Here is a 27593-nt window from a genome sequence, read left to right on the forward strand (position 1 = left end):
AGTTAACTTGATTGTTGGAGTTAGTAAGTTCAAAGTACCTGGAATGCAGGTGGGGCAACAACGTAATGTCGGGTTTCGTGGGGCACTGGATATCAGCGGTAAGGTACTGTACCACTGTACAGCCCGGCTAGAGTGGATGTATGGTATGTAATGCGCTGTATGTATCTACTCTATATATCCACGGATGCGCGCATGTTCTCCGTATGTACAGTACCCATGTATGTATGTACGTACTTTATCTTATCTTACCTAATACCTATGCGGTAACGTATTCAACGGGCGAGTGGTCCTCACGGGCGAGTGGACCACCTCTGTATCCCATACTAATTCATCATTTTTTGAGCTCTAATATCTCGACCACCATCAGCTTAATTATAATAAGATATTAAGAACAGCTATATATATACTCTTAGAATATATAATTACATTATAGCTATATATAAGCAAATATATAGACTATAATACCAGTTTTAATTAAATTACTCAAAAATACAACGTAATATATTTTACCTAGAGATATATAGATATATATCCTATAATATTTAGATATTAAGATTACATGTACTTTAATATACTCATTTAAGAAATATACAATAGATTAGCTAAGGCTTGGTTGAGATATTAGAGCTCAAAAGATGATGAATTAGTATGGGATACAGAGGTGGTCTACTCGCCCGTGAGGACCACTCGCCTGTTGAATACGTTACCGGTAATCGTTACAGATAAGGCGCTTACCTAGGTAGCGGGCAATAATGCCTAAATACATGGATACCTCAGGCAGAAGCTTGCAAATGAAAGCGGGGTCATCTGCCAACGCGTCCTGACCGCGACAATTGCAGGGCGTCACGCGTTCTACTCTACCCGCCGTGCTTTGCCATTGTTTTGTCGGGGTGTCCAATCCTCGAGCATCAATCAAATCTTCTCCTCGATGAACATAAAGCTATTCTGAATATTCATCTTCAATATCAGCCTGTCTGTTCCTGGTTGCGACGTACGTCTCTAGTTAATTATTGAATCACAGCCCCCCTCGCTTGTCACGATGGCCTCAGAAGCAGCCTCGCAAATCTCTGTTGGTGCTCTCAGGTAACTTTGCCTAGTACATTCTTCATGCATTCTGAAACTAACCATCTCTGAGTGCCATCTTCGATGAAACCAAACCTCAATTTCCAGAGCCTATCGTTCAATGCGTTCAGATCAAGCCTTTGCCTCCTCAGCAAAATCATGCAGAACGGTACAGAGCAGTGTTCAGTGATATATCAAACTATGTCCAAACAATGCTAGCGACACGTGAGTGAATATGTCTCTTAACATCTTATGAGGTTACAGAAAGGACCCTAACCTGAATGGATTTATACTCAGAAGCCAATCACCTTGTCACAAGTGGTCTCCTCCGGAAAGGGTGCTTTGTTAAACTCAAGGCCTTCCAAGCGAACTCGGTCAAAGGCAAAAAGTTGGGACTCGTTGACTTTCCCATACGAGGACTAAGCTAACCAGGGCTCATTGCAGGATTCTTATCATCCTAGACCTGGAAGTTCTGCAGGATCTTGGGGAAGCCGAGAAAATCGGAGAACCTAAGCCCCTAGAAAGCAAATCAGAAGAGGAGGACAAACCTCAACCAACCACAATCTCCAGCCATGGATTTTATGGCTCGAGCACTCACGGTGCCCAAATGCAAGGGAATGACCATACACCACTGACGCGACCATCCGTTGCCCCGGGACATGCCACCATATATCCGATCGAGGCAATTTCCCCATATGCGCATAAATGGACCATCAAAGCCCGTTGCACTAGCAAGTCGAACATCAAAACTTGGCACAACAGGAATGGCGAGGGTAAACTCTTTAGCGTCAACTTGTTGGATGACAGTGGGGAGATCCGTGCAACTGGATTCAACGATCAGTGTGACATGCTCTACAATATCTTCCAGGAGGGCAGCGTCTACTACATATCGAGCCCTTGTCGTGTTCAGATCGCCAAGAAGCAATTTACAAACCTGAACAACGACTATGAACTCACTTTTGAAAGGGACACAATTGTCGAGAAGGTCAGTTTGCCCCCCACGAATGGCACAATTAGTGTATTGACGCTTTGTGCTAGGCAGAAGATCAGAGTGACGTTCCACAAGTCAGATTTAATTTTACTATCATAGGCGATCTTCAATCTGTTGAAAAGGATAGCACCATTGATGTGATCGGGGTGCTCAAAGAGGTTGGAGAGACTTCTCAGATTGTCTCAAAGACCACAAACAAGCCATACAACAAACGTGAACTTACCCTGGTCGATAACACAGGCTTTTCTGTCCGCTTGACGATCTGGGGCTCAACAGCCATGAATTTTGATGCTGCTCCTGAATCTGTCGTGGCGTTCAAAGGCGTCAAAGTCTCAGATTTTGGCGGTAGAAGTCTCAGCTTGTTGAGTTCAGGCTCAATGACAGTCGACCCGGACATTGAGGAGGCCCATAAGCTGAAGGGGTGGTACGATGCCCAGGGCAGAGCTGGAGCCTTTACTTCACATGCGTCTATGCTCGGAGCAACCACGTCTACGGCAAAAGCTGAACAGTTCAAAACTGTTGCACAAGTTCGCGAAGAGCAACTGGGCATGTCGGATGATGCAGTTTATTTCTCACTCAAGGCAACAGTGATCTATATCAAGCAAGACAACATGTGCTACCCAGCATGTCTTTCAGAGGGGTGCAACAAAAAAGTGACGGAGCTTGATCCCGGTCAATGGCGCTGCGAGCGCTGCGATAAAACATATCCGAAGCCCGAGTATCGCTATATAATGCTTATCAATGTCAGTGACCATACCGGCCATCTCTGGCTTAATTGCTTTGACGAGGTAGGCAGGTCGATGATGGGTGCCCCCGCCGACCATGTGATGCAATTGCGCCAAGATGAGAACGAGAAGACGATTGGAGATATCTTCCAAGATGCAAATTGTAGGACTTGGAATTTCAGATGCAGGGCGAAGATTGATTATTTCGGTGATCAGCAGCGGTAAGATTATCTATGATAGATCTTTCGGTACGAGTACTAACAATAGTTGCGAATTTTAGGATCCGCTACCAAATATCTTCCGCAAAACCCATCAACTACTCCGAGGAAGCCTCTCGCCTTGCCCATATGATTGAGAGCTATGGCATCTGAGGCCTGGATCTCGAATCTTGAGATTAGAAGTACTGAATTTGCATATGCTCTCAAGCTTGATTTCTACTCTCTTGCCCTTTTACACTGGCCAAATTTTGTTGACGCGGCCGTAGAAATGCGGAGAATCTGCTTATGACCCTTCATTATCCCCTGGGATGTTATGCTGGCACGCTTTGATCGAAAGTTGTGTAGTATTACTCGGTTATTGAGGACCCCGGGTCGAGTGGATTAGTTTCTGGGAGCCCTAGCTGCCTTGATTTCAACATAATCAATCCTTATGAGCGAGAAAAGAAGAAACAGAGAAAAGTAGCCCTTAATCAATGGCGTATACTAGTAGGAACGTAAAATAGTCCAGTAAGCTTCAGCAAGCATGTTTTTCTCGAAATGCCTCGTCCAGAAGTTATTCAAATTTATGTATCAATTCCCTCGGGAGGTCTGAGTTCTTGTGTGGTCACGGCTGACAAATTCAATGTACATCAACTATCCGTAGCGTTCCGCCTACCCACTGACGGTCATTAATGGTTCACGTAGGTAGTTAAGCTACCTAGTCAGTGCCCCAGTGGGTACGAAGTAGTACCTAGTTTATAATCAAATGGTGACGTAAGTGCCCTAGTTCATAACTAGTTAATAGACTGGTAACCTAACTAGTTCCCCTCGCTTCTTTCTGCCCAAAATCTCGGTGTTGTCCGGAGTACTCTGATATTGACTAGTATCAGTACTGTCTCTACCGCGGCAACTGTGAAAGTACTGCCCCGCATGGCAGGCACCATGAAAGCAGTTGGTGTGTTTTGCCTCACTGTGGTCTGGTTTCCAATGCATGCTCGAAGAAATTCTAATGATTCATAGGTGTGAATGGATCGAAAGGGTCTGCTGATGCCCTATTCGTCGATACTCTACCAGTTCCTGAGCCCGAAGATGGCCAAGCCTTGGTGAGAATCAAGGCATTTGGTCTGAATCGAATGGATCTTTTGCAGCGTGAAGGGAAGTACCCTGTTCCTCCCCAGGCGCCCAGCACCATGGGAGTAGAGTTTTCCGGTATCATCAAAAAACTCGGCAAAAATACCGAGGAGGATTTTGCCGTGGACGATCAGGTCTTTGGCTTAGCGTATGGAGGTATACCCTTCAATTTCCTTGCCTTCTTAGTCAAGAAGGCCGCTGTAGCGCTGATCACTCGAGTTTGTAGGAGCCTATGCCGAATATATAGTTGTGTCGACCCATATGTTGATACGCAAACCTGTTGAAATGTCATGGGAAGAGACAGCAGGGATACCCGAGGTGAGACTGCGAGCCAACTTCATGCATGTTCTGGAACGATCGGAATTAGGGTTGCTGAAATCCTTAGACATGGTTCACGGCTACCCAGGCCCTGTATCTGATCGGCGGCTTCAAGCCAGGAGACTCTGTTCTTTGGCATGCGGGGGCATCATCGGTTTCTATAGCGGGAATCCAGCTTTGCAAAGCTGACGGCGCCTCCGCGGTTTATGTGACTGCGGGCTCGCGCGAAAAGATCGACTTCTGTGTCAACGAATTGGGGGCTTCGGCCGGTTACAACTATAAGACCCAAAACTGGGCATCGGAAATTGTGAAAGATACCGATCGCCGAGGTGTTGATCTTGTCATTGATTTCGTTGGTGCGGCGCACTTCCAAGGTAATCTCGATGTTGTCGCCCGAGATGCTCGCATCGTACAGCTGGGCCAGATGAGCGGGTCAGTCCTTCCCGCGGGTACCAACATCAGCGCTCTTTTGATGAAAAGAATTAGACTGGAAGGAAGTACACTTCGGAGCCGAGATTTGGAGTATCAGAGGAGGCTGCGTGACCTTCTGGTGGAACATGCAATGCCAAAGTTTAAGGATGGAACTTTCAGGGTATTCGTCGAAAGAGTTTTTCGTCTGGAACAAATAGCAGATGCGCACAAATTACTTGAGAGTAATTGTACCAAAGGGAAGATCATCTGCACCGTTGATTAAGGCGTTTGGAAAGCGAGTTCAGTTTTATTGTCCGATAATGAACACGGATCATGAGGAGTTTTTCCAGCCATGTTGAGCTCAGCTATGGCAATTGTGTATGTAGTAAAGAAACCAAATCGCCGTCCGCATCCTACCTTAGGTAGTCTCCCAATTTCACTTTTGGGACCTCTATCCCGTACCAGGTACTACTGACTGCAACGTACATTGAATTGCCATATGTAGGTGGTGCACTATTTTGGTACGTAACTAGGTGGGTAACGTACCTATGGCTGTCGATAAGATAAGGTACCCTATCTTAATTGGTATTCTTTGGGCGGTGAAGACTGACAAAACCTCTCTAAGCCCGGAACTACTCCGGACTAATTATCCGGAAGCAGGAAAAAAAAAAAAAAAAAAAGAAAACCTTACTTTCTTTTCCTGCTCCAGATAATCTAATTGACACCACGACCAACTTTGTGCGCAAAAAGGATAAACATGGCGAAACGCACTCACCAGAATGAAGAAAACCCACAGGTTAGAGCAAAGAAAAAATCAAAGAGCAACGGGCATTCCGACAAGAAAGAGCATCCCAAGCGGGATGTTCCCTCAAGTGATGATATACCTCAATCAGAGATCGATGATTTTCTCGAGAAGAATTCGATCAAGATAACAGATACCACGCCCGAGAAGGAGTCGCCTCGTCCAATTTTGTCATTTTCTCATCTTCCCCCTCATGATGGTGACCTCTACAGCCCTCTGAGTTCGTTTACCGCCCCAACAGCCATTCAGTCAACCACCTGGCCATTACTCTTCGCCGGCCGTGATGTCATTGGTATTGCGGAAACTGGGAGTGGGAAAACTCTTGCTTTCGGCCTCCCGTGTCTAAAAAAGATGCAAGACTTGGTCAACAAGTCGAAATTCAAACCCGCTCGTCCTTTGGCCGTGATCATGTCTCCTACCCGAGAGTTGGCCCTGCAGATATACGATCAGCTCTTGAAATACACCAAATCAACTGACATCCGCTTGGCCTGTATTTACGGTGGCGTGAACAAGGATGAGCAGCGCCAGAACCTAAAACGGGCGGCTGTTGTTGTTGCGACACCCGGCAGACTGAAGGATCTTCAAAATGACGGATCAGTGGACCTGGGGAAAGTCAAATACCTTGTTCTGGACGAAGCCGATCGTATGCTTGACAAGGGGTTTGAACAGGATATCAAGGACATTATCCAGCCTATGCCCACATCCCGCCGTCAGACCGTCATGTTCACGGCAACCTGGCCCCCTGTCGTGAGAGATCTTGCATCGACTTTCATGAACACACCGGTGACCGTTACTATCGGCGGGGATCCGTCGGCCGATCCACGCGCGAACACGCGCATAAAACAAGTCGTGGAAGTGGTAAAACCATTTGACAAGGAATCTCGACTTGTTCAGTTACTGAACCCGTGTCAGCGCGGGCCGAATCCGGACAAGGTTTTAGCATTTTGCTTATACAAGAAGGAGGCGGTGCGTATTGAAAGGCTGCTTCGCGCAAAAGGATTCCGAGTTGCGGGTATCCATGGTGATATGAACCAGCAAGAACGATTCAGAAGCTTGGATGCTTTCAAGACTGGAAATGCTACGGTTCTTGTTGCGACTGATGTGGCAGCTCGTGGTCTCGACATACCCGCAGTTAAACTTGTCATTAACGTGACATTCCCACTAACTGTGGAGGATTATGTGCATCGGATTGGCCGGTATGTTCAATCCCACTGTACCTGATGAGCTGACTGACTTTCGTCCTTAGAACTGGCCGTGCAGGAGCCGAGGGTCACGCTATCACCCTATTTACAGAAACGGATAAAGCTCAATCAGGAGCGTATGTGACCACGTATAGAAACCTCTACAATTACCTTTCCAGCTGATATCTCCTCAGGTTGATCAACGTTCTCAAGGCCGCAAACCAAGAGGTACCAGAAGATCTTCTCAAATTCGGTTCAACTGTCAAAAAGAAGCAACATGGCGCATATGGCGCCTTCTTCAAGGATGTCGACTCCAGCAAAACAGCCACAAAGATCGTGTTTGAAGAGTGAAACGAACGTCATTCTGTCTTTCCTCCGAACTTAATTCTTCTTATCATTTGCCGGCCTTGGCTGATCTGCGCCAAAAGAAATCTTCTCTCAAGGAACATGCTGTATATAGATTAGAGTCTTCATTGTTGTTTGCTGATAGGTTCAACTTACACCAGGAGAGTATAACCAGTACAAATAGCCAGATCCTTGATAATGTTGTGGAAATCAGTATCAAACTGCTCGTGCCTGGCCAACGTAACTGATGCTATGATCACCGATATCAGAGTAAGTGGCCTCGGGATGAATTCATTTGGAGCTAAGAGAGTATGGTCATTGCGACATAGGTATGATCGGATGAAAAGGAGGCTCCATGTTATCCGGATCCCCATATTGAAGATATTGGCCCATACCAAGCCGCGAGCACCCAAGTCACCAATTATCAATAACAAGTAGGCCGCTAGGGCTAGGCATGCCGAAAAGATACCCATCCAGCGCGCTTGGCGTCTCAAGTCTGAAGCACTCGCTGCGGATGAGACAAACGCCTCCATTATACCGTTGAATGCGAGAAATGGTATGTAGTAGCAATAAAGAGCTAGCAGACTGTTAACTTCAGAAGAAGCCCACTTGCGTCCGCCTAGGATGTGGAGCGCTCGGGGCACCATGTACGGACCCAAAGGCACAACTAAAGCGGAGAAAAGCCCGTATACCCGCAATATGTTGATTAGATGTGCCCTGGCTGTACCTAGGGTGTTAGGGCTCCGTTCCCTGCTCTTCCCGGAGTTCAACAGGGATGAAAAGAGGGCTCGGCTGCTTTCTTCGATTGGTTGAAACACAATACGGGCTATGAGGCCCCCATAATTGGACGCCAAAGAATAAATACCTTGATCTTGGAGGCTTGCCATCGCAGCCAACATCATGGAATCCCCCTGTGTCAGTAGGTGTTTTAAGACGGATTGCAAAAAGATGGCTGCACACAATGAGACCAGTCGCCTGGGAAATCTGCCGACTATGTAGGATGAGTTGTCCCTGGGACCTTGTTATCATATGGGACCTTGAGTTCGCTTGGCTGCGCTGTTAACATACCTTGCGTTTATTAGTTTCGGTAGCAATGAAAACGACCATTGGGTCGCAGAGCTTAGTAGAGATACAGCGTAGCCACAGGTGAGTGTGATTGCATAGCAGAGGTGACCTAATGCAAATGGGAGGATGCCAATATTTCGGCCTGCTTGGGCAGCCCATACAACGGAGCCGCACACTGCGGCACTCTTTGCAAAAGATGCAGTCATTTCGACTACCGCTCGCTTTTTATAAAGCATATGTTGCTGTACCACTGCGAAAAAGGGCTCAGAGCAAAGTTCTATAACAGACGCTAGAGTGGTGATAAGCACGCTTAGGCGATAAAATTCCGCTCGAGAGACGTCCTGGGGAGCCACTTGTATGTAAGAAAGGGCAGACACCACGGCTAGCGGAATCCCCAGCCCGAGGCTCAGGTAGGACATATTGACCACTGATTGAGAGGCGACAAGTTGGACATCCGTGACTTCGCTTGCTTTGTCAATTTGCGTGTGTCCGCCGCCCTCCTCGCTAACGGCCCCAGCATGGCCTGCACATCGCAAAGGTTGTCGTTGAATGGCGATTCTGACTGACTCTCGGGAAAAGTACAGGATCGAGATGGAATAAAGCTCAAGCTGGGCCGCTATGCCCAAAGTCTCTGGGTGCAGGTTCCGTAGGATAAGTTGGTTTGACACGAAAGTAAACAGCTTTGAGGCCACCTGGACAGCGATCAACAGCGTGGTACCAGTGGCTGAAGATGCCAATATATTGCCGACATCCTGGTCGGGTTGGGGCATGTTGACATATGCGGACAAACTTCAGCCCATTGATCCCGTCAACGTCTTTGGTGACTATCTATAAAAAAGCAGAAATAGTCAACGTCGGGGTCGGTAAGGTAGCTAAGGTACCGAAGTAGCTGTACTAGCAAGTACGTACTGCGGGGCGGGCGGTGGCACAAAAGGTCGGTCCATCCGGGCATGGAAAATGTTGGACTACGCATGGCTAAGTTACGGACTGATACAGGGATCTCCAAGACATTTGCTGTATCTTGCTAGCTTGAAATGTCTACCCAGAATCTAGAATACATTCAAAATCCACCAGTTCGGGCAGAAGATTCACTGACAAACCTATCGATAGCTCATTGTTGATCTCCGCAAGAATGTATGTATGCCACGCTTCAATAGCCCAAGGAGACTGAGATCTAGAACGGCGGCAAAAAGAAGGGATATCCGCCATTTTTGGCCTTGAAAACACTGAGGAGGAAACTATACATACCAAGCAATACGGTTCCCCAGATTACCACGGCGACCTGCTGCGCCTTATTGTCCGCAATGCGAGGAACCTTCATTGCTATGGCGATTGTTGCGAAGGAGAGAACGGCATCTTTCAAAGACCACTTATCAGCATCATTGATTCCAACGGCGCTCCCGCCCATTCGTTCTTTCCTTCCCTCGACTGGGGAGGGGACAAGACTTACAAATAGCAGCGACAATCTGCGTTTCCATCCCAAACTGATTGGAAAACCCGCCGGCAAAGTAACTGATACCACCTTTGCCATCACCAACAACATATGGTACTTTGCGAATATGGTTGAACATATGGCCGCTAGTGAATAGCAAGATAGCAATCAGACTGCATGCGGCCCACAGGTTACGATTCTGGATGATTGGTAGAACGTAGGGAGAGAGCACAGTGAACATAGTCAATGCCCCCATCAACAGCGTGACGACAGTTATTAGTCTCATGTAATTTATGGGGCGAACGAGGGGTGGTTTTGAGCCTTCTGGCAGATGTCGATTGATCCAGGTGTACAGCTGGTCGGCCGAAATTGGACTGGTACGGTCAGTAGATAATTCACTCCGTGTCGCGAAGAAAAAGTTCGCTGTTGCTTTGTACCCTTACCCGCTAAAATCGAATCTGAAAGGGGTATCATCAACCTTGGCAAAAGGACCAACGGTTGGCGGAAAAACAAGTACGACAGGGGCGGTTTGTAGCATCAACTTCATTAGGACTCCCTTAGTTTTTGTTTGCTAGCAACAGAGGCTGCAAGTGAAATTACATACCTTCTGAAACGTAGCCTTTCCTTGGCTGAAATCCAGGGTAGCGAAAAGCAGCTTGAGCTCATCAGATTTCGAGCCCTTGCTCCAACTGCGAGCGATGAGCTCCCACTCTGGCTGAAAGTCGCGGCATAAGATGCATCCATATCGCGCATCTGTGGCAGTGAGGATAACTGCAACATGATAGTCCCGAGGTTTCGAAGTCAAGTCCTCATATAGGGAATCGTCCAAGTCAAGAGGTCCGGAGCGAGAAAGTGACAGGTACTTCTCAAACTTGCTTGGACTCGGGGTTGCGGCAAACGCGCAGGTTACCATCCAAAGGAATGTCACTATCGGAGTGAAGAGCTTCATGTTGACATGGCAAGCTCCAATACACGGTGACGATCGGTGACGGACTAGGGATTTAGAGTAAAGATAGAAGACGAGCCGATCGAACGGGATAATATTGTAAAAAGATACCGGAGAACTGCGGCGAAGGACGGTGGTGCAGACGACAGATTAGTCTTTGGGGTATATTAACATTAGGTGTCCACTAGGTACCTGGGTGCACTAGTACATACCAGGTAGGCCCGGTTGCTGCTGCACTGCTTTACGGTGCAGAACGGCGGAGTTCCGTGCTGAGCAAAGGAAGGCGGACTTATTTTCTTCCTTCCGATGTTCAGAGGCGCCCGCCGAGTCGCCGAGGTATGTTTATTGTCACCGACTCACACCCCCTATCCCTTCCTTTTCTCCTTTCAAAGCAACGTGTACATAGAGCGCGCGTTTACTTAATACAACGGCTACACAGTCCCGATTCCCCGGCACGGTATTTTGCCTTTGTCATGGAGCCGGATAATCATGACTCGGAGTGCACTGTAGACGATGTATGTGCAGCATTTCAATCCAACGCAGTGATTGGGAAAAAACTTGATAAAAACCAGTGGCCTAACCCTATTCAACAGTGTCGACTGGCCCTTAGAACAGCGCGCTTTGAAAAAGAGCTCCAGGATGTTTTCGGGAAGACGACACAAATTTGGGGGACTGAGGAAACGCGCGTCAAGCGTGTCGAGCAGTTATTTCTCCAGTTCGAGAACGAAAACCTGCGGCTGCAGCTGGACCAGGCCAACCTCAAGCTCAGCAAAGCCTTGAGGGCAGAGTCTGATACTCGCTATCGATTCCAGGCGACTTGTGCCGAGCTTGACCATCTTCGGAGTGCCTCGCGCATCGCATCTAGCGAGATAGAAAGCCTTCAGGTGTGTAACCCTGCGATCTCCCCTTTTCTGAAATGGCTAAGCCTGAACGTGGTGATAGCGTAAGCTTGCCTCCCTAGCCAGCGCCAGCTCCGACTCACAAAAGGTTGTTGCGGACAACATCCGTCTTTCAAAAGATCTCACGGCCATGCAGTTAGAGATGGAAGCGCTCAGGGCCCAGGAGTATTGTTCTAGTATCCCATTGACCGAAAAACTAGATCTTGAGCGTCAATTGAATTCGCTCGAGTTGAGCATGGCCAACGAAAGAAATGTACATGAGCACACATTAGCCCGAGAATCGCAGCAAGCCAAAGAGATTGCGGCACTCAATGCAAGACTGGAGGAACAAAGTCGAAGAATTGCAGAAGAGATGCAGGCGCGGAATTGCCGTGAACAGGAGTTTCATCAACAGAGTCTCGAATGGACGGCCCAACGGCTCTCCCTAGAGAGAAGATTGGAGACTCTAAACCAAAAACCACCCTCAACTAATGACATTTCCCAGGTAGGCTCAAATGACAAACAGCGGGCGCATGGAAGCCTGAATGACACGGAGCCTCGTAACCATACTCGCCGAACCCATCCCATTACTCAACAAACCGCCTCAAGGTTTAACGCAGAGCTTACTATTGCAACGCCCGGGGCGATTCACGCCCGGGAGAGGAAAAAGAAATCATCTGCGCTACCCGGCGACAAGTCGTCATTTTCAATAACGCCTTTTCTGAACCGTACAGGCGGTCTTCCAGACTCTCCAATTAGTTCTGATGGCACAGACGAGCTTCATGCAAACCGGGCCTTCTCCAAGGCTAGCCCGACCAACAACAGCAATAATCCTCAACCTCAGCATCACCCGACGTTGGCGGGTAAATCAGTTCCCCGACTCGCGCAAAGACTACCATCCGAACCACCGGCGTCGATCGCCAACGCCAAACCGAAAGCCACCCAGAAACCGTTCAACAAATTAGACACAGGGGACTTGGCTGACGGAGCTTCTACGTTGGTCACCCACCTGGCTACCCACGCACAATCTAGGCCAAAGAAACGTAAATTAGGCGCGCAGCGCGAGAAGAACATATTCGAAGGGGAGGACGAAGACGATGAGCTACAAGAAATTAAAAAACCGGGCCGCAAGCTTGTCCCCGGTAGCAACACCAGCCGGAATGTTGGTCTTGATCTTGGGCCATTGTCTGTTTCAACTGGCAGCCACCTGTCGAGGAACCGAGGCTTTGGTGGATTGTCAGACTTCTCACCCCTGAAACGAGATAAAAGACGGCAGTAACACCTATAATTCGCCATGAAAGATAAGTGGATATAGGCAGTCTCTACCAGCAAAAACTGGACGACTCAAGAACAGGCTAGAAGTTTCTGTCTGTCAAGACGAAGCATGCTCATGCCCATTGCATTCATACAGTGGGCGGTATAATTTACTTGCATATTGCGACAATTTACCTAGAGATGTATGTCCTTGTATGTCGCATTCCTGCCACAGGTTTCTAGCACAGTATAATGTCTTCTTGTATGAGCTCTAGGGAAGCTGAAGGCGACTTACTATTTAGTCAACGAGCCACTTCCTGTTTTCAATCCATGGGCATTAGAACGGTATGCCCATGGTGCATAGCCATGCAGACAGCTCTGCACAAAGATTAAGTGACACCGATGCTTAGTTCTCTTCATATGTGGTTACGTTGTACTCTGTAGTTATGGCAATCAATTTCCGACCACGATTGGCATCCTCCACATTCCGTACTCCACACAGTAGTGCGCTCTAGACTGTCGGGACAAACCCCATCGGTCTTTCGAGGCGGAAGAAGAGAAACAACTACCTTAACTATTATCACTTTTCCTCCCCCATAAAACAGCATCCTCTACTGTGATAGTCCCGGTTGTTTAATCTTTCTTCAGAAAAATCTAACACTGTCGCAGCTTCGGCTTGCCATGTCTTCGTCCTTACGCTTTCCCCGACAACCGCGGTTGCTATGTACACATCTTCCTCTCTTTTTCAGAAGACAATCTTCGTCGAAAAGATGGCAAGCTCGTCAAACAAAGGACCATTTTACGAAGGAAGCAGCAGCTCAGGGGTTGAAAAGTCGAGCGGCTTTCAAGCTCTTACAGGTTTCATGAGCCCAGGACCCGAAATCCTTTGGTGTATCAATCAACTCTAACCTCCACTCGGGCAGATTGATGAAAAGTACCGCGTCTTCAAAAGCGGCCAAACTGTTGTCGACTTGGTAAGGCGAGAAATTAATTTATAGGTCGATCCTGGCTTATGTGATGAATGAAACATAGGGGTACGCTCCGGGCTCCTGGTCTCAGGTATGGTTTGTTGTCTATCATCAGAATGGACCTCTCAGCTAATGTTCTGTAAGATGGCCGTCATTCGTACGAAACCGAACGGTCGCGTGCTGGGCGTTGATATTAATCCAGCCCAGCCTTTGAAGGGTGTGTCCGCGATACAAGGGAACTTCTTAGACCCCAAAGTTCAAGCTCACCTTCAAATGCTTCTTCGGGGCCCGGAAGGAGACAAGTCTTCTGAAATCTCGGATACACGCGGCGTAAAATCAAAGGAGAACTTGAATAGCACATCCCAAGATCGTAGCGAAAGGACAGTGGATGTTGTTCTAAGCGATATGTCTGCCCCCCTGCTTTTCTTTTTATGTTATGAGAGTGAGGCGCACTGATATCCGCGCAATAGGATGATGAATACAAGTGGCATAAGCTCAAAAGATCATGCCGGAAGTATGGTGAGTGTTGTGTGTACCCTCCACATATTTGGTCTCTGACTCAATCGGAACCAAGGACCTCTGCCACGCTGCGTTGCTCTTCAGTTACAAGGCTTTGAAAATCGGTGGCCACTTCATCTGTAAATTTTATCAAGGTGCTGAGGATCGTGACCTGGAATATCAACTTAAAGCGCTCTTCGAAAAAGTACACAGGGTCAAGCCACAATCGTCGCGCAACGTATGTAGTTAACATGAGAGTTTTCTCAAAATAACCTCACTAATTTAATGATCAGGAATCCAAAGAGGCATTTTTCATTGGCCTCCGTCGCAAACAAACGACCAAAGATGAACCATTCACGGGGACACATGACAAAGATGCAAAATAGCGGACGCCCATGCGACACTCAACAGCTAGATGTGTTGGCCTTACACGGCCAATTCTTCCTCATCAGACAATTCATCCCATTCTATGTCGGCAATCGTTTCCTCGGCTTTTGATTGAACCTTGCAGCTTTTTAGTGATTGCGCTTGTGGGGGGGACTAATGAGAGTGACTCACCTCCTTCAGCCCGCTTAATTCCTCGACATACCCAGGTTCATTCAATGCCTTCTGCACAAACTCCCAACCTTGACTCTTGAAGGCGCCAACGATGTTGTCCGAACAGGCACTACAGGAAGGGTAGCTCCTCCCGTGGATAGTAATGTTCTCAAAAGTCGAGAGAAATCCTCGAATTTGATGTGGCACTAGTCCCAAGGGGTGATCGTTTTGATCATCGCTTTGGGATACCGGGGCTGGGGCTGCAACTCCGTCAGGGTGCTGGAGAAGCGAAACAAGCAGCTCAACTAAGAGGGCCGAGGCAATGGCAGCTACACCAGGCCTAGTCACAGTGCATTGCTGATCAAGTGTCTGGTCCTTGACCGACTGTCCAAAAATTAGCCACACCGGCAGGCAATTTTGTATCTTTGACACTCACATTCATCGGCGCAACAACATCGTTGCAAAAGTAGCACCCAAGTTCTGCTTCTTGATGCTCCTCATTTTTCACACCGTGGCGCATTACCACGAAAGAGTCAAAGCCTAGCGCTGCATTCATAACGATTTTCCCAGCTGCTTTCCCCATGACGGTTGGTAGCCAGCGTGACTCTCTTGTGTCCATAAGGAGAAACACTACGTCGTGGTCATCTATAAGCTTCTGAAGAGTTTCAAAATCTGCCCGGGTTTTCTGGGCATCCAACACAGGGTGGCCAGCCATTGGGACCGAAAAAGCATATCCGGTAGATTCAACGCCGGGGTATATCTCTTTCACGGCCTGGGATGCTCGATGTGCCTTTTTTGCGCCCCCTCCCAAGCAGTCTGTAAAATTAAACAATGGCTGCCTCACAGGATTCGAAAATGACACAGACCCATTGTCCACGAATGTAATATTAGTAACACCCCAACCCTGGATATCCCTATGTTACTTGTTTGTCCCTCGGGTGTAAGAAGTTTGGCAAACGTACCATTAAATTTCGGGCCACATAGCTTCCGAGGGTACCGGCTCCAAGTAGAAGACACCTAGTGTGTTTGATCGTATCTAGGTTGAGCCTGGGGCTTATTCTCCACTTCATAAGCTTGAGGTTGAGATCAACAGACTGATCCGCTAATCTGCCATCCAACGCAGAAGACAAGAAAAGTCACGCGTCGTTAGTTGGCTGCGTATTTTGTTTTCCTTCCTCAAGAACTGGGAGGCAGTTGCCCGTACCTTCTAGGATCCAAGTACTCGGTAAGATCAACCAGTCTTCCTGTTAACTTTCCTGTTGCGTTGCGTTCCCATCCAGTTACTTTCGGCATAGCGTTGGCATCTGTGTCCTGCAACTCTGCAGTACCAGTGGTCTGAGCACTCTGTGACTCCAACGTCATTAGTATACTGCGACCCTGGTCATGCTTCGAAAACGGTTCACGATATCTCAGGATTTGGATTTTGTCAAGTCTCCAGCGTCGTTTCGCAAGCACTAGTAGGTTTCTGAGCATCCATCCAGGGGCATTTTCGTAATTCGAAGGATCCACGAAACAAACAAAACAATCCTCAAAGCGCGCACCCTCGAAGAAGCCGGTTTCATAGGTCGCAAGAGCATCAACTTGCCAGCAGCACGTCATATTAACTGCCGCAGACTGCGCTTCGTTGTCAGTATTTGCCTTGCCGTCGCTGCCTCGCACTCTGCGAGCCAAGAAAAACCCGCGCTGACGAGCATCTACCCCAGAACTCCAAGCCTGCACTGCTTCTATCAGAGCCGAATTTTCGAAGACTGACAAGGCTTTGGCATGTTTAGTACTGTCCCCGACCTGGTCGCGGCTGGTGATTTGTGTTGACGGACGCGATGCGGTCCACGATGGGTCTGAATGGAGTGCAGGAAAGGCAAACCAATAGTGAAACTTATATTTTTTGAGGTCTGCATACGAGAGGACGAGGAAGGATGAGAGTAAAGACGGGAACGAGTAGATAGAACCGTCAACTATAGCCTCCCATATCTGAGATTGTAGAGAAGTGTTATCATGGTTCGAGAGAAAGCCGGGGGGAGGCGGCTGAACTCACCGTCCTGCCAGATTCCTGGAGAAGAAAGGCTTTGTCCGCATTTCGGTATTCTTCGATGGTGTTTACATTCTTCATCGTGCCTTCGGCTCGATAGTAACCGGTTGGTACCCTATTACGTGCAAGTGTTCGGTGAGCAAGACCAACATTTTCAACCGGGGCATAAGAGTATGAAGATTAGTTCCAAGCACTCACTCGTCGCTGGTGAGAGCATTTCCGTGTACTTGCATCCGACACGAGGTGTTGGGAGAATCCGTGGAGCGGATCTCATAGAGACCCAGTAGCTTTCTGGTAGAATCATCAAGTTTGTCATGGTCGATTTTCAAGGATGCCAAAGCAGTATAGAACGGCAGTTCTATGTCCGACGCGAATGGCGTATACTGCATGTTGCTTTCTGGAACACTCGACGAATGATCCTTCTGAAGTTCTGTTTGGATAAAAGTTTGGAGATATTATGCTAAGTACAGTTTTCGGGGAGCTGGCAACTCGACATCTTTCATCCCAAGACCTTTAAGGGTGTAAACAAATGAATGACCTTGTCATATGAGCACATCCACGAGGGGCGAGAAGATAAGGATGATAAAGCGCGCGGGGAACCCGCCCTGAGGGACCGGACTAAGCGCCGTTTCACACCGACGTCTACCGTAATTCCGAGGGGCTACCTAGGTACCCTACTACCTAGGTAGGTTGCCCGTATTTACTGTACCTATGACAAGACAACAGAGGTACCTGATAGGTACCGTTCGGTAGTATAATACCGGGCCCTCTTAACCGCTTTCCAAATATGGCTAGACAGGCTGTTGAGGGAAGAAGAAATATTATAGCTACCTAGGTATCTACTTTCATTATTGCGTAACGTGCAGACAAGTTTCAGCTGGGAGGGCATTGGAATTGCTAGTTTGTGTATATTGGGGAAGAGCAGCAATCGCTAGCTTGAACATCTGTAAGCTGCCACTGTCCTATCAGTTTACCCATTACCTTGCTGACGAGACCTCGTACATTGACTTGCGTATATGGTTAAATTCCAACATCAATGTTGATTGGCTTGTGTGGAGGTTAGCAGCTTGTTGAACTGTTTTTACTACCGGATTACCTCACTGCTGGGCACAGACTAATTTGTTTATTCAAAGGCATCTGCTCTGGCAAACATGCCATCGCGGAATATCTCATCCAGAATCAAGGTTTCCGGCTACTTGAGTTGAAAAGTAATACCATCTCTCAAGCAGCTGATGAGGATGAGGTTGATCTTCAGCTGCAAGTCCCCGATACAAATGGGGGGATAAAAAGTCCACCTTCAACAGTCTTTGAATGTGTAGACTCGCTCCTCGAATTTGCAACCAAGAACTGGCAAGGGTTATGGGTTACAGCAGACATTTGGGAGGGCACCACTCTAGACCGCTTTCTCCAGCGCCCATTTTTCCTTCTGGTGAGCGTGGATGCACCGGTCAGTCTTCGATGGAAACGATTGGTGGATAGGTCAGCAATCCCCCGAGTTACCATGAATCCCCTGTTATCCACACCATAACGTTCCACCATGGCTGACTCGGTTTGCTTCTCTAGATGCCGAAGGAGACAAACTGAGCCTCCTTCACTTGAGAAGTTTATATTTTGGAACGACCAACATCTGTACGAGAAGAATGTTGGGCGTGCTTATTTGACAGATCGAGCCCAGGTTCGATTGTTCAACTCCTCTTCTTCGCTCGAGGAACTCCATGCTGCCCTAAAAGCTCTGAACCTAGCCGATGATCAGAGATTACGACCGAGCTGGGACCAATATTTCATGCAACTAGCATCTCTTGCTGCGCAGCGGAGTAATTGTATGAAGAGAAGAGTAGGCTGTGTTCTTGTTCGTGACCACCGCGTCATAAGCACAGGGTACAATGGAACTCCCCGGCATATCAGAAACTGCAATGAAGGAGGATGTATGAAGCTCCCATGTTCACCATGCTTATTCGTTTGGTCGAGTCAAGACTTACCACTTGACTATCTAGGTCCCAGATGTAACCGTGGCGAGGGCGGGGGTCTTGGTCTATCGACCTGCCTATGTCTCCACGCAGAGGAAAATGCCCTTTTAGAGGCTGGGCGAGAGCGCATACGTGAAGGCGCGGTGCTCTATTGCGATACGTAAGTTTTAAGGGCGGTTATATGAAAACACCGGCAGTTTGCTGAAACAAGGATCATGAGATCACAGTTGTCCCTGCTTGACGTGCACAGTCAAGATCACCCAGGTTGGAATCTCTGAGGTTGTCTACTCAAAAGGCTACAACATGGATCAAGATGTATGCTCCAGCTGCCGTTTCCGCTTTCGTGGTTCCTACTTACCCAATCCCTAGAGTGCCACAATTCTCAGGACCGCCGGCATTCGGCTTCGGCAATTTTCTCCTGTAAGCAAGCAATCCCTAATGCCTCCACGCAACACCGCTAAAACCGCCTTAGCCTCAAAATGGGCTCATTTATTTGGGTTAGTTCACAAGGCGTGGGCTTATAAGAGAAATGAAGTGCAGCATATCTCTTCCATACGTGCTCTAAAGGTATCTAGATCAAAAACGCTTGCCGCCGATTGAGTACTTTAGGATACGTAGAATCTTTGCATATTCTGATCAAAAGAGTGGTGTTTGTCCACTGTACGTATGTATGTATGTACTTAATACACGTAACTAAGGTATGGCTGTAAGTATCGTCATACCAGGCACTTGCAATGTACTGTACTTACTGTATGTACATAGTAACTAAGGTACCTTAGGTGAGGGGAACAAAAATTGCCCCGCCACCTACATGACTCATCCGCGGGATGGTGGGCTTCCAGAGGTATTCTTCAAAATCAAGAGGAATTAAAATCATCACGGCAGCCGGTGAATTGAGGGCTACTGCAACCTTCAATAATCTACTGACGTGCTCAACACCTGAAGAAATCATACTCCTTGAAACCACTTTTTATTTTTTCTTTGTTTCCTTTTAATTCCAAGCAGGGCACTGCAATTGCCGCAATGCCAACCGTGCACCTGCTTGATTATGTTGCCGGGAATGTTCGCTCCTTGGTGAATGCGATCAATAAAGTTGGGTATGATGTGGAATGGATTAGATCTCCTGATGATTTGAAGAATGCGGATGTGAGAGTGCATACCTGGCTTGAATGTCTTGACGTTGACTTGATCCTCATTGACTAATCTATGTGCAATCGCAGAAACTTATCCTGCCGGGCGTCGGCCACTTCGGCCATTGTCTTTCTCAACTCTCAGAAGGGGGATACCTGGAACCCGTCAAACAGCATATAGAAGCTGGCAAACCTTTCATGGGAGTCTGTGTCGGCCTACAGGCCCTGTTCGAGGGCTCGGAGGAGGACCCCCATGTCCCTGGACTGGGGGTGGTCCCAATGCGCATGCAAAAGTTCAATGCCGATACCAAAAGCGTGCCGCACATAGGTTGGAACTCTGCCATGCAGACCAAGTGTCATTCCTCAAGCGATCAAACGTTCTACGGGTTAAACCCAAGCAGCAAGTATTATTATGTCCATTCATACGCAGCACTTTATACACCCAGTGTGCTGGAGGAACGTGGTTGGTCAGTTGCTACCGCAACATACGGCGAGCAAGAATTTATCGGTGCCATAGCCCGAGACAACATTTTCGCGACGCAATTTCACCCCGAGAAAAGTGGCCATGCTGGTCTCCGGACCCTTCGCGCCTTTCTAAACGGTGATCAGTTTCAGTCACTCGCAAAAGACCTCCCGAGCTTGCAACGGCACAATAACGGACTGACTCGCAGAATTATTGCCTGTCTAGATGTCCGTACAAATGATGCTGGTGATCTAGTAGTCACGAAAGGTGACCAATATGATGTCCGCGAGAAGACTGGTGTAGACGCCGGGGGGCAAGTTAGGAACCTGGGAAAGCCAGTTGATATGGCCAAAAAGTATTACGAACAGGGGGCGGATGAGGTGACTTTCCTCAACATAACGTCTTTCAGAAATTGCCCTTTGGCAGATACGCCTATGCTGGAAATCTTGAGAAGAACATCGGAAACGGTTTTCGTTCCTCTTACAATAGGGGGCGGAATCAAGGAAACTGTGGATACTGATGGCACTCATGTTTCAGCGCTTGATGTGGCAACCATGTATTTCAAATCCGGAGCTGACAAAGTTAGCATTGGGTCGGATGCTGTCATTGCAGCAGAACAGTTCTATAAGGCAGGTGAAAAACTGAGTGGGCAAACTGCCATAGAGACCATATCACAGGCTTATGGAAATCAAGCCGTGGTTGTGAGCGTCGATCCTAAACGTGTTTATGTTGATCGACCTGAAGACACCGACCACCATACCATCAAGACGGCGCACACAAATGCAGCAGGACAAAGCTTTTGCTGGTACCAGTGTACCATCAAGGGGGGGAGGGAAGCTCGAGATGTCGATGTTCGACAGTTGGCAATAGCCGTTGAGGCAATGGGAGCTGGTGAAATCCTCCTGAATTGCATTGATAAGGACGGAAGCAACAGCGGATTTGATCTAGAACTCATTAATGACGTCAAAGCTGCTGTTAAAATACCAGTTATTGCTTCAAGTGGGGCTGGTGTTCCTGAACATTTTGCTCAAGTCTTTGAACACACAGCTACTGATGCAGCTCTGGGTGCTGGCATGGTAGGAATTCTCCCCTTGTTATGGTTTTCTTTGTGCTAACAAAGTTCAAGTTTCACCGTGGCGAGTTTACGGTTGACGAAGTGAAGGGATATCTGAGTAGCAGAGGCTTCTTAGTTCGTTCTTTCGAAACTGAGATATAGAATGCTATCTTGGCTCCAAAGAGGTGAGGAGGCACTGAATGGGAATAGAGTGGGGGAAGTGAGTTAAAAATAGAGCGAATTTCATCATTAGATTTATTTTTGAAACATAAAGAATAATTGTTTCGTCAATTGAGTACCCATTTTTAATGAGAAGAAAGAATGGCAAGTGTTGGGGGCGGCAGATTGCTTCTCTTTCATACTATCAACAATAATGGATCTCTAGCATGCATGGGCCAGGAGCCGCTGGCTGGGCCCACGTGACTCCCCCAGTCGCCACCATCCACAACTTTGCGAATTCATCCCAGCATCCTGACCCATCACCAACGCCGTTCACCCACAACCCACATCATCTACATCCCTGACACCGCCAATCAATATAGGGAGTCTCTACTCACAATCCGCATATTCTCGATCTTGCTTATAGTTTGCGACACTTCCTCGAGTTTCAAACTTCCATTCAGGATAACATCCACAGCTGATCAGCTTTCGGTCATTTTCTCCTAGCCTTCCCTGGATCACACTATCCCGATCGTTGTCGCGTATGGGTTTCTTCCGTCAGAGCGCACAGAGAACCGGTTCTTGTCAGCATATATTATCAACGCAAGGATCAGGACCTTGATTCTACTTGGTGGACTGGCAAGACCTTTGAGACTTCCCTTTGACTTATCTACTGCGAAGCCACAAGTTTCCCCTTTTTTCCTTTTTTCTGTAATCATCAGACTTGACCTTGTTCGTATGCAGTGAATGGTACACCTGCCATCCAGCAATCATCAAGAAGAGTCTTTTGAGTTCATGAGTTCGAGCAATATCGCCAATAGACATTGGGCTGTCGATCTCCAAGAATCTATAAAGGAAGGTTTTCGAGTCGTTAAACTTGTCACCGGCGCTTTGCCAGCTTCTTAAGTATCAATCATTATTTCCATTTCCTATATTGTCGCCTGTATCCTTCTCCATTGTCAAAGCGGTGCCCCTTAAAGAATTCTTGATCTAATTACGTCCACAAACATTTTCGTTGGCCGTGCAATTGAATACAATGTCATCCTCTGTTCACTTCAAGTTCAAGTCTCAGAAAGAACCCTCCAGGGTAACCTTTGATGGCACCGGTATCTCTGTCTTTGAATTGAAACGCGAAATCATCAATCAGAGTAGGCTCGGTGATGGGACCGATTTCGAGTTATCTATCTATAACGAGGATACTGGGGAAGGTGAGTCCTGTGAATTGAGCAATTATCCAGCCTTTGTTTCGCCCTGCCTGCTCCTTACAAAAGATTTTGGTTATGGGTGGACTAGTAAACTAGAGCCCATCACGGAGAGTAGGGGAAGGGAACAAACTGAATGAAACATGCAAAGCTGACCCATCCTCACGGCCTTAGAGTACGATGATGATACTACCATCATACCCCGTTCCACTTCCGTCATCGCCCGGAGACTACCTGCCTCGCGGCCTGGGAAAGGTGGTGCTGCCCGTTATGTATCCGGGAAAATGCCCGTCAATGCGCGCAACGCTCCTCGTCATGATCAGACTTCGTCGACCCGGACAGCTTTAGGTTCTAGTAACACAGTCAGCAATGGTGTTCAGGAACTTAATAACGCTCAGACCGAAGAGGAGAAAATCAATGCGCTATTCAATCTGCAAGCCAATCAATGGAGGGAACAACAACAAGAGATGGCGAAGTAAGTGTGCTCTGTTGGCGCCAATGCATAGGAAGCTAACACTGATATTTAGTGTCACGCCTGTCCCCTTCGGTCGAGGCCGAGGTAAACCAGTCAATGTTCCCGATCATCCACCGCCACCCGGTTATCTTTGTTATCGATGTCGTGAAAAAGGTGCGGTTGCTTTAAATAATTTTTGCCCCTGTGCCGTAGGCTAACTCATTCCCCAGGACATTGGATCCAAGCGTGTCCAACAAACAATGACCCTAAGTTTGATGGGAAGTACAGGGTCAAGAGATCAACTGGTATCCCTCGCTCCCTTCAAACCAAGGTCGAGAAGCCAGAGTCAATCACCCTGGATGGGTCTAGTGAAGACATGAGAAATACTGGCGTGATGGTCAATGCTGATGGAGATTTCGTTATTGCAAAGCCGGACAAGGCAGCGTGGGAACTATACCAAGAGAAGGCCAAAGCGTCCGCCGCCGCCGCCGCCGAAGCAGCAGCCGCAGAATACAGCAAAGAGCTGCAAGCTCGAGGGTTGGAATGCCCGATTGACAAACGCATGCTCCTAGAGCCCACAAAAACGCCGTGCTGCCAAAGAACTTACTGCAACGATTGCATTACGAATGCTTTAATAGAGAGCGATTTCGTCTGTCCTGGGTGTGCGACTGAGGGAGTCTTACTTGATAATCTTTTCGTGGACGACGAGGCCGTCGCCAAGATAAAGGCGTATGAGACCGAAAAGGCAGAGTCCAAAAAGGAAAAGGAAAAACAACAGACTTCTCACGAAGAGCAGTCAGTTGCTGCAGATGACCCCGCGGTTACGATACCTGAATCGACTTTACCCAGCCAAGGAGTAAATGCAGAATCGAAAAAAAGACCAGCCGAGGATGAGCATCCCAGCACGTCTACCGGAGAGTCCATTGCCAACACTTCAAAGAAACACAAGACCGACAGCATTCAAACGACAAGCGAGAAGTCCACTTCACAAACTCAAAATCCTGCTGGATCTACTACGAATCCTTCCTTCAGCCAGCAGATGTCTTTTCCCGGCCTCGGTTTCATGCAGGCTTCCGGTATTCCTGCAATGCCGTTTCCTGACCCTGGATTTGAGCCCATTGGGTTTATGAACAGCGCAATGGGTTTGAATCCGACCAGCAATTTTCCGGCCCCTATGGATCAAGCATGGAACCCTATGAATACTCTAGGCTTCAACACACTTTCAGCGGGGCCTTACAATGACCATGTCAGCGGTGCAATGCACGGCGGATATGGCACAACTGGTATGTACAATGGCGTTGGGGATACGCCGAACAACATATTTCCCGTGTCTACAATGGTGGGACATAATCCAGGATTCCCGCAGGGACCGGGAATGGGTCATTTCTCGAACCAGCAACGAACCACGTTCAGCACCCCGTATGCGAGAGAAGAAGATACGGCTTATTTCCGCCAACCTGTCAATCCGCAAAGACACCAGGCAAGACATCGGAGGATAAGACCTAGTGATTACCGAGAGCTGTAAGTCTGACAGAATCATGTGGCGGTCTTCACAAACGGCTGTGCCGTGCGGGTGGCGGCGTATTTCTTATTTCCTGTACAACTTATATTCCTGTAACATTTCGACTCTTTGCACGCATGTCCTAGCAGGAATACTTAATCGGCCTAGTCACAACACGATAGGAAAGCATTCGCATTTGGACTTAATTTGACTATTACGGTTGCTGCTGCTTTTTTCTGTAGTTAATTGAGAAAACTAAGAAGGAAATGAAGAGATGACTATCTCGTTATTCATGATCGTCCTCACAAATCATAGTCGTATGTAGGTATTGTGCCTGAGGCACCAAGTCAAGTCATGTGATAGGTCATGTAGTGACGAACGGGTGACGGAGAGGCTTTGACCCCTATCCTACAATCACTATTTGATAACTACTACCTCCTACTAGATTTATCATAACGCTGGAACAGTAACCGCTCGCCTTTCCATCGAACTTGGCAAAACATCTGATTTTACCCCATCTTGACCGGTTGGAGTATCTGCTGACCGATTCTTCTAACTCTTGTTCGAACGCCAAACTTATCCCACATCAATCATCAGCCCAAGGCAGCTCTCATCATGGCTAAGCTTTTGAATAACAACAGTAGTATTTCCAATCAGTTACAAAGACATGCTGATAGGAATGCTCAATCCACTATACTCGCAAGCTGCTACAGTGTCAACGCGTCGACTCCGGCCGTTGATGGATTTCACTACTGCACTACGTTGGGGGCCGGTAAGTACATAGCACTTCTCTTCACCTCCAAAGCAGTATACTGATTTGGCATCTCTCCCTATTAACCAGGGGCCCAGTGGTATCCCTGAGGTTCCCTCAGGGTCGAAAACTCCTTCCCAAAGACCTCCCCTAGAGCTCTGTGTCAGTCCCGAGACCGAGCATGGCTCTCCGGTTAACAATTCACTGGAGCAAAGGGGGGAGGCTGCGCAAACCATCCCGGAAGAGTGTGAGAGGCTCTTCTGCGACAAACTATCTGCTATTTTCCTTGGTGAGGGGAGAATTTCGAGGCAGGAGTCGCTAGGGGTGGGTGCGTACCCAACCGTACCCAACCGATCAGGGTGCAGACAGATTCAAAGGTGGTTTGAAGTCCTGGATTACGCAAGTGATTGTGTATACAGGGGCTTCGTCACCGGCATGAATGACGATAGAACGCTCTTCGTATTCTTCGGACACAATGAACTAGGACAAGGTCTCAAAACGGGGTACGTGGATGAACGGACTGTCTTGCGCTCCTGACAGCCTATGTAGTCGACCAAGATGCTCACAGCCAACAGTCTCATCGCTCTTTTCGAGCTGGCCAGCACTCCTAGCTTCGCGTGCTCACAAATTGTGGCATGCGTCCCCCGCTCCCAAGATGCAACCGAGCTCGCAGTAATTAGGAATCTAGGATGGTGTGGGTTTGCCTTGTCGACATTGCAACCCTGGAGTCTGGAACATACACCCGAGCCTTCGCTGAGTACCAGATGGCTGTTTATGAGCGCTGAAGTTTGATAATATCAAAATCTTTTTATCCCGTTGACAATTCCGGGGTTTATTACGTTACTCAGTAGGAGTATCGTTGATTCTGATGAGTTTAGGCGCATGGAGCACGTTCGGTAGTAATAACAAGTTCGATTCAATCAAGTAGTTCCGGTGCCAAGACCCAAGGCGCGCATGACCTCAGCGTGACAACACACTTCTTCATGAACTGCACTGCAGGCACTATCTGTTTGAACACAACGAAGTTCTCCTCAATGCCTTGTGTAATACCGGCGGCCCCAGTACACATCTTCAATATTAGCCTGTTCATATGTTCCCCAAGTTTCTGCTCCCACCTTTCCGCCGCAGGGAGCATGGCGTGGGCAGGTCGACCGTGACGATCGAACCCAGATCCTCGAAGGATAATAGCGGAGACGAGGCCAAGTATTTGAAAGGCCATGTTTCTTATATCCGCTGCTCTCGCTGTGCAACAGACCTCTGCTTGACCTCCCAGATCATCAGTAAGGGTTTCACTGGCCGTCATGGGCGCGCATATCTTGTGTCTGCCGAGCCAGAGGCCTGCGCCGTTTCGGTGAACGCAACGTCATCACCGACAGTCTCGCTTCCGAATACCATCATTCAAAAACCCGTTCCGCGCCAGCTAGTCACCGGATCCCACACAGTTAGCGATATCAGTTGTGCCTTCTGCGGAAGCGTACTTGGCTGGAAATATGTTGCGGCAGAGGAGGAGTCGCAACGTTATAAGGTCGGCAAGTTCATTCTGGAAACCAGGAGAACCATGACCGCTTCGTCTTGGGAGTCTGCTACTTATGTTGGCTCGCCTGCACAACCCGAGTCACTGGAAGCCGCGGATATACAACCAGAAGCTTCGGGAATTCCGGTGGAATTCGACAGCCAAGACGAAGACGAATGCGAGGATTTGTTTGCGGGGATCTGGAGCCCCGGTTTGGCAGCATGTCGGAGAAGCCGCAAACTTGATCGTCCGTCAGTTTTTGGTCTTACATAGGACCCTCTATGGCCACTACACCTCGTCATGATCTACCTGTCCACGCCAAGGAATCTTTCTTGTTCCGCGTTCCCTGTACTAATTTGCTAATTGACCCAACTCCAGGGGCCTTAATTAATCGTAATAGTGTTAATGATTCGGATGAATACCGAGGAATTAAGTCTTTGTTTAAGCGTACAAGAATGGGGTATCGTTATGGGTCTCATCCATCCTGCCATGACAATGTAAACTAAAACCATCTATTTTGCGCGTGCCCAGCGATTTTTGCAGGTGAACCGAAGGTAGAGGATCAAGAGGATCATTTTTGTAGACCCACGAAGTATGAATGATTGAAAAACAGGACATGACCACAGGCC

At 48.0% G+C, this 27593-nt stretch overlaps 12 protein-coding genes across 16 annotated transcripts; 9 read left to right on the plus strand and 3 right to left on the minus strand.

Annotated features, from left to right (window-relative positions):
- Window positions 1–1039: 1039 nt before the first annotated feature.
- Window positions 1040–3149, plus strand: RFA1 (replication factor A subunit protein RFA1; the record flags this gene model as incomplete). The annotated part of the gene is made up of 6 exons (XM_046094110.1): window positions 1040–1083; window positions 1136–1287; window positions 1360–1450; window positions 1507–2047; window positions 2101–2999; window positions 3059–3149. 6 exons carry the CDS (start codon window positions 1040–1042, stop codon window positions 3147–3149), a joined length of 1818 nt encoding a protein of 605 aa, XP_045950089.1.
- A 768-nt stretch (window positions 3150–3917) lies between these two features.
- Window positions 3918–5118, plus strand: LDX57_012371 (NAD(P)H-quinone oxidoreductase; the record flags this gene model as incomplete). Its single annotated transcript, XM_046094111.1, has 4 exons — window positions 3918–3930; window positions 3996–4262; window positions 4333–4424; window positions 4492–5118. 4 exons carry the CDS (start codon window positions 3918–3920, stop codon window positions 5116–5118), a joined length of 999 nt encoding a protein of 332 aa, XP_045950090.1.
- Window positions 5119–5490: 372 nt separating this feature from the next.
- Window positions 5491–9075, minus strand: RFT1 (Oligosaccharide translocation protein rft1). Its single transcript, XM_046094113.1, has 3 exons — window positions 8232–9075; window positions 7320–8174; window positions 5491–7268 (listed from the first exon to the last, which is right to left on the minus strand). Exons 1-3 carry the CDS (start codon window positions 8996–8998, stop codon window positions 7178–7180), a joined length of 1713 nt encoding a protein of 570 aa, XP_045950092.1. The 5' UTR covers window positions 8999–9075; the 3' UTR covers window positions 5491–7177.
- Window positions 5593–7169, plus strand: dbp3 (RNA-dependent ATPase DBP3; the record flags this gene model as incomplete). Its single annotated transcript, XM_046094112.1, has 3 exons — window positions 5593–6833; window positions 6884–6955; window positions 7013–7169. The coding sequence occupies 3 exons, from the start codon at window positions 5593–5595 to the stop codon at window positions 7167–7169; spliced, it is 1470 nt and encodes a 489-aa protein (XP_045950091.1).
- A 327-nt stretch (window positions 9076–9402) lies between the features above and the next one.
- OST3 (OST3/OST6 family protein) lies at window positions 9403–10609 on the minus strand (the record flags this gene model as incomplete). The annotated part of the gene is made up of 4 exons (XM_046094114.1): window positions 9403–9584; window positions 9679–10034; window positions 10104–10201; window positions 10265–10609. 4 exons carry the CDS (start codon window positions 10607–10609, stop codon window positions 9403–9405), a joined length of 981 nt encoding a protein of 326 aa, XP_045950093.1.
- A 470-nt stretch (window positions 10610–11079) lies between these two features.
- LDX57_012375 (uncharacterized protein) lies at window positions 11080–12763 on the plus strand (the record flags this gene model as incomplete). The annotated part of the gene is made up of 3 exons (XM_046094115.1): window positions 11080–11121; window positions 11200–11490; window positions 11549–12763. 3 exons carry the CDS (start codon window positions 11080–11082, stop codon window positions 12761–12763), a joined length of 1548 nt encoding a protein of 515 aa, XP_045950094.1.
- A 1036-nt stretch (window positions 12764–13799) lies between these two features.
- On the plus strand, window positions 13800–15125 carry MRM2 (2' O-ribose methyltransferase; the record flags this gene model as incomplete). Its single annotated transcript, XM_046094116.1, has 4 exons — window positions 13800–13802; window positions 13851–14113; window positions 14177–14225; window positions 14281–15125. 4 exons carry the CDS (start codon window positions 13800–13802, stop codon window positions 14452–14454), a joined length of 489 nt encoding a protein of 162 aa, XP_045950095.1. The 3' UTR covers window positions 14455–15125.
- On the minus strand, window positions 14631–17159 carry ATG7 (putative autophagy ubiquitin-activating enzyme ApgG; the record flags this gene model as incomplete). Its single annotated transcript, XM_046094117.1, has 7 exons — window positions 14631–14708; window positions 14763–15125; window positions 15178–15645; window positions 15704–15848; window positions 15946–16712; window positions 16777–16885; window positions 16969–17159. The coding sequence occupies 7 exons, from the start codon at window positions 17157–17159 to the stop codon at window positions 14631–14633; spliced, it is 2121 nt and encodes a 706-aa protein (XP_045950096.1).
- Window positions 17160–17577: 418 nt separating this feature from the next.
- DCD1 (deoxycytidine monophosphate deaminase) lies at window positions 17578–19332 on the plus strand. Its single transcript, XM_046094118.1, has 7 exons — window positions 17578–17828; window positions 17904–18249; window positions 18334–18695; window positions 18765–18897; window positions 18965–19052; window positions 19107–19157; window positions 19210–19332. The coding sequence occupies exons 1-7, from the start codon at window positions 17807–17809 to the stop codon at window positions 19237–19239; spliced, it is 1032 nt and encodes a 343-aa protein (XP_045950097.1). The 5' UTR covers window positions 17578–17806; the 3' UTR covers window positions 19240–19332.
- A 266-nt stretch (window positions 19333–19598) lies between these two features.
- On the plus strand, window positions 19599–21673 carry HIS7. 3 transcript variants are annotated; one of them, XM_046094119.1, is made up of 3 exons: window positions 19599–19883; window positions 19958–21406; window positions 21457–21673. In XM_046094119.1, the coding sequence occupies exons 1-3, from the start codon at window positions 19761–19763 to the stop codon at window positions 21544–21546; spliced, it is 1662 nt and encodes a 553-aa protein (XP_045950098.1). In that variant the 5' UTR covers window positions 19599–19760; the 3' UTR covers window positions 21547–21673. The 3 variants fall into 3 exon arrangements, with proteins under 3 accessions (XP_045950098.1, XP_045950100.1, XP_045950099.1); XM_046094121.1 differs by having other exon boundaries at window positions 19599–21406; XM_046094120.1 differs by having other exon boundaries at window positions 19958–21673.
- A 33-nt stretch (window positions 21674–21706) lies between these two features.
- On the plus strand, window positions 21707–24992 carry MPE1. 3 transcript variants are annotated; one of them, XM_046094122.1, is made up of 4 exons: window positions 21707–22751; window positions 22920–23220; window positions 23273–23373; window positions 23430–24992. In XM_046094122.1, the coding sequence occupies exons 1-4, from the start codon at window positions 22580–22582 to the stop codon at window positions 24722–24724; spliced, it is 1869 nt and encodes a 622-aa protein (XP_045950101.1). In that variant the 5' UTR covers window positions 21707–22579; the 3' UTR covers window positions 24725–24992. The 3 variants fall into 3 exon arrangements, with proteins under 3 accessions (XP_045950101.1, XP_045950102.1, XP_045950103.1); XM_046094124.1 differs by having other exon boundaries at window positions 21707–23220; XM_046094123.1 differs by having other exon boundaries at window positions 21707–23373.
- Window positions 24993–26541: 1549 nt separating this feature from the next.
- Window positions 26542–27237, plus strand: LDX57_012381 (yippee/mis18 family protein; the record flags this gene model as incomplete). Its single annotated transcript, XM_046094125.1, has 1 exon — window positions 26542–27237. The coding sequence occupies one exon, from the start codon at window positions 26542–26544 to the stop codon at window positions 27235–27237; it is 696 nt and encodes a 231-aa protein (XP_045950104.1).
- Window positions 27238–27593: the final 356 nt, after the last annotated feature.

Source organism: Aspergillus melleus (assembly GCF_016097325.1).
Source record: "Aspergillus melleus strain CBS 546.65 chromosome Unknown contig8, whole genome shotgun sequence".
NCBI classification, from domain to species: domain Eukaryota; kingdom Fungi; phylum Ascomycota; class Eurotiomycetes; order Eurotiales; family Aspergillaceae; genus Aspergillus; species Aspergillus melleus.

Coding starts and splice junctions, on each gene's coding strand:
- RFT1 (XM_046094113.1), bottom strand. CDS start 8,998: ATGCCCCAACCCGACCAGGATGTCGGCAATATATTGGCATCTTCAGCC. Junction 8,175..8,231: donor CCGAAACTAATAAACGCAAG/GTATGTTAACAG, acceptor ACAAGGTCCCAG/GGACAACTCATCCTACATAG. Junction 7,269..7,319: donor ACTGGTTATACTCTCCTGGT/GTAAGTTGAACC, acceptor ATCTATATACAG/CATGTTCCTTGAGAGAAGAT.
- HIS7 (XM_046094119.1), top strand. CDS start 19,761: ATGCCAACCGTGCACCTGCTTGATTATGTTGCCGGGAATGTTCGCTCC. Junction 19,884..19,957: donor ATGATTTGAAGAATGCGGAT/GTGAGAGTGCAT, acceptor GTGCAATCGCAG/AAACTTATCCTGCCGGGCGT. Junction 21,407..21,456: donor CAGCTCTGGGTGCTGGCATG/GTAGGAATTCTC, acceptor ACAAAGTTCAAG/TTTCACCGTGGCGAGTTTAC.
- MPE1 (XM_046094122.1), top strand. CDS start 22,580: ATGTCATCCTCTGTTCACTTCAAGTTCAAGTCTCAGAAAGAACCCTCC. Junction 22,752..22,919: donor TAACGAGGATACTGGGGAAG/GTGAGTCCTGTG, acceptor TCACGGCCTTAG/AGTACGATGATGATACTACC. Junction 23,374..23,429: donor TTATCGATGTCGTGAAAAAG/GTGCGGTTGCTT, acceptor CTCATTCCCCAG/GACATTGGATCCAAGCGTGT.
- DCD1 (XM_046094118.1), top strand. CDS start 17,807: ATGTTGATTGGCTTGTGTGGAG. Junction 18,250..18,333: donor TGGAAACGATTGGTGGATAG/GTCAGCAATCCC, acceptor TTGCTTCTCTAG/ATGCCGAAGGAGACAAACTG. Junction 19,053..19,106: donor GCTACAACATGGATCAAGAT/GTATGCTCCAGC, acceptor CCCAATCCCTAG/AGTGCCACAATTCTCAGGAC.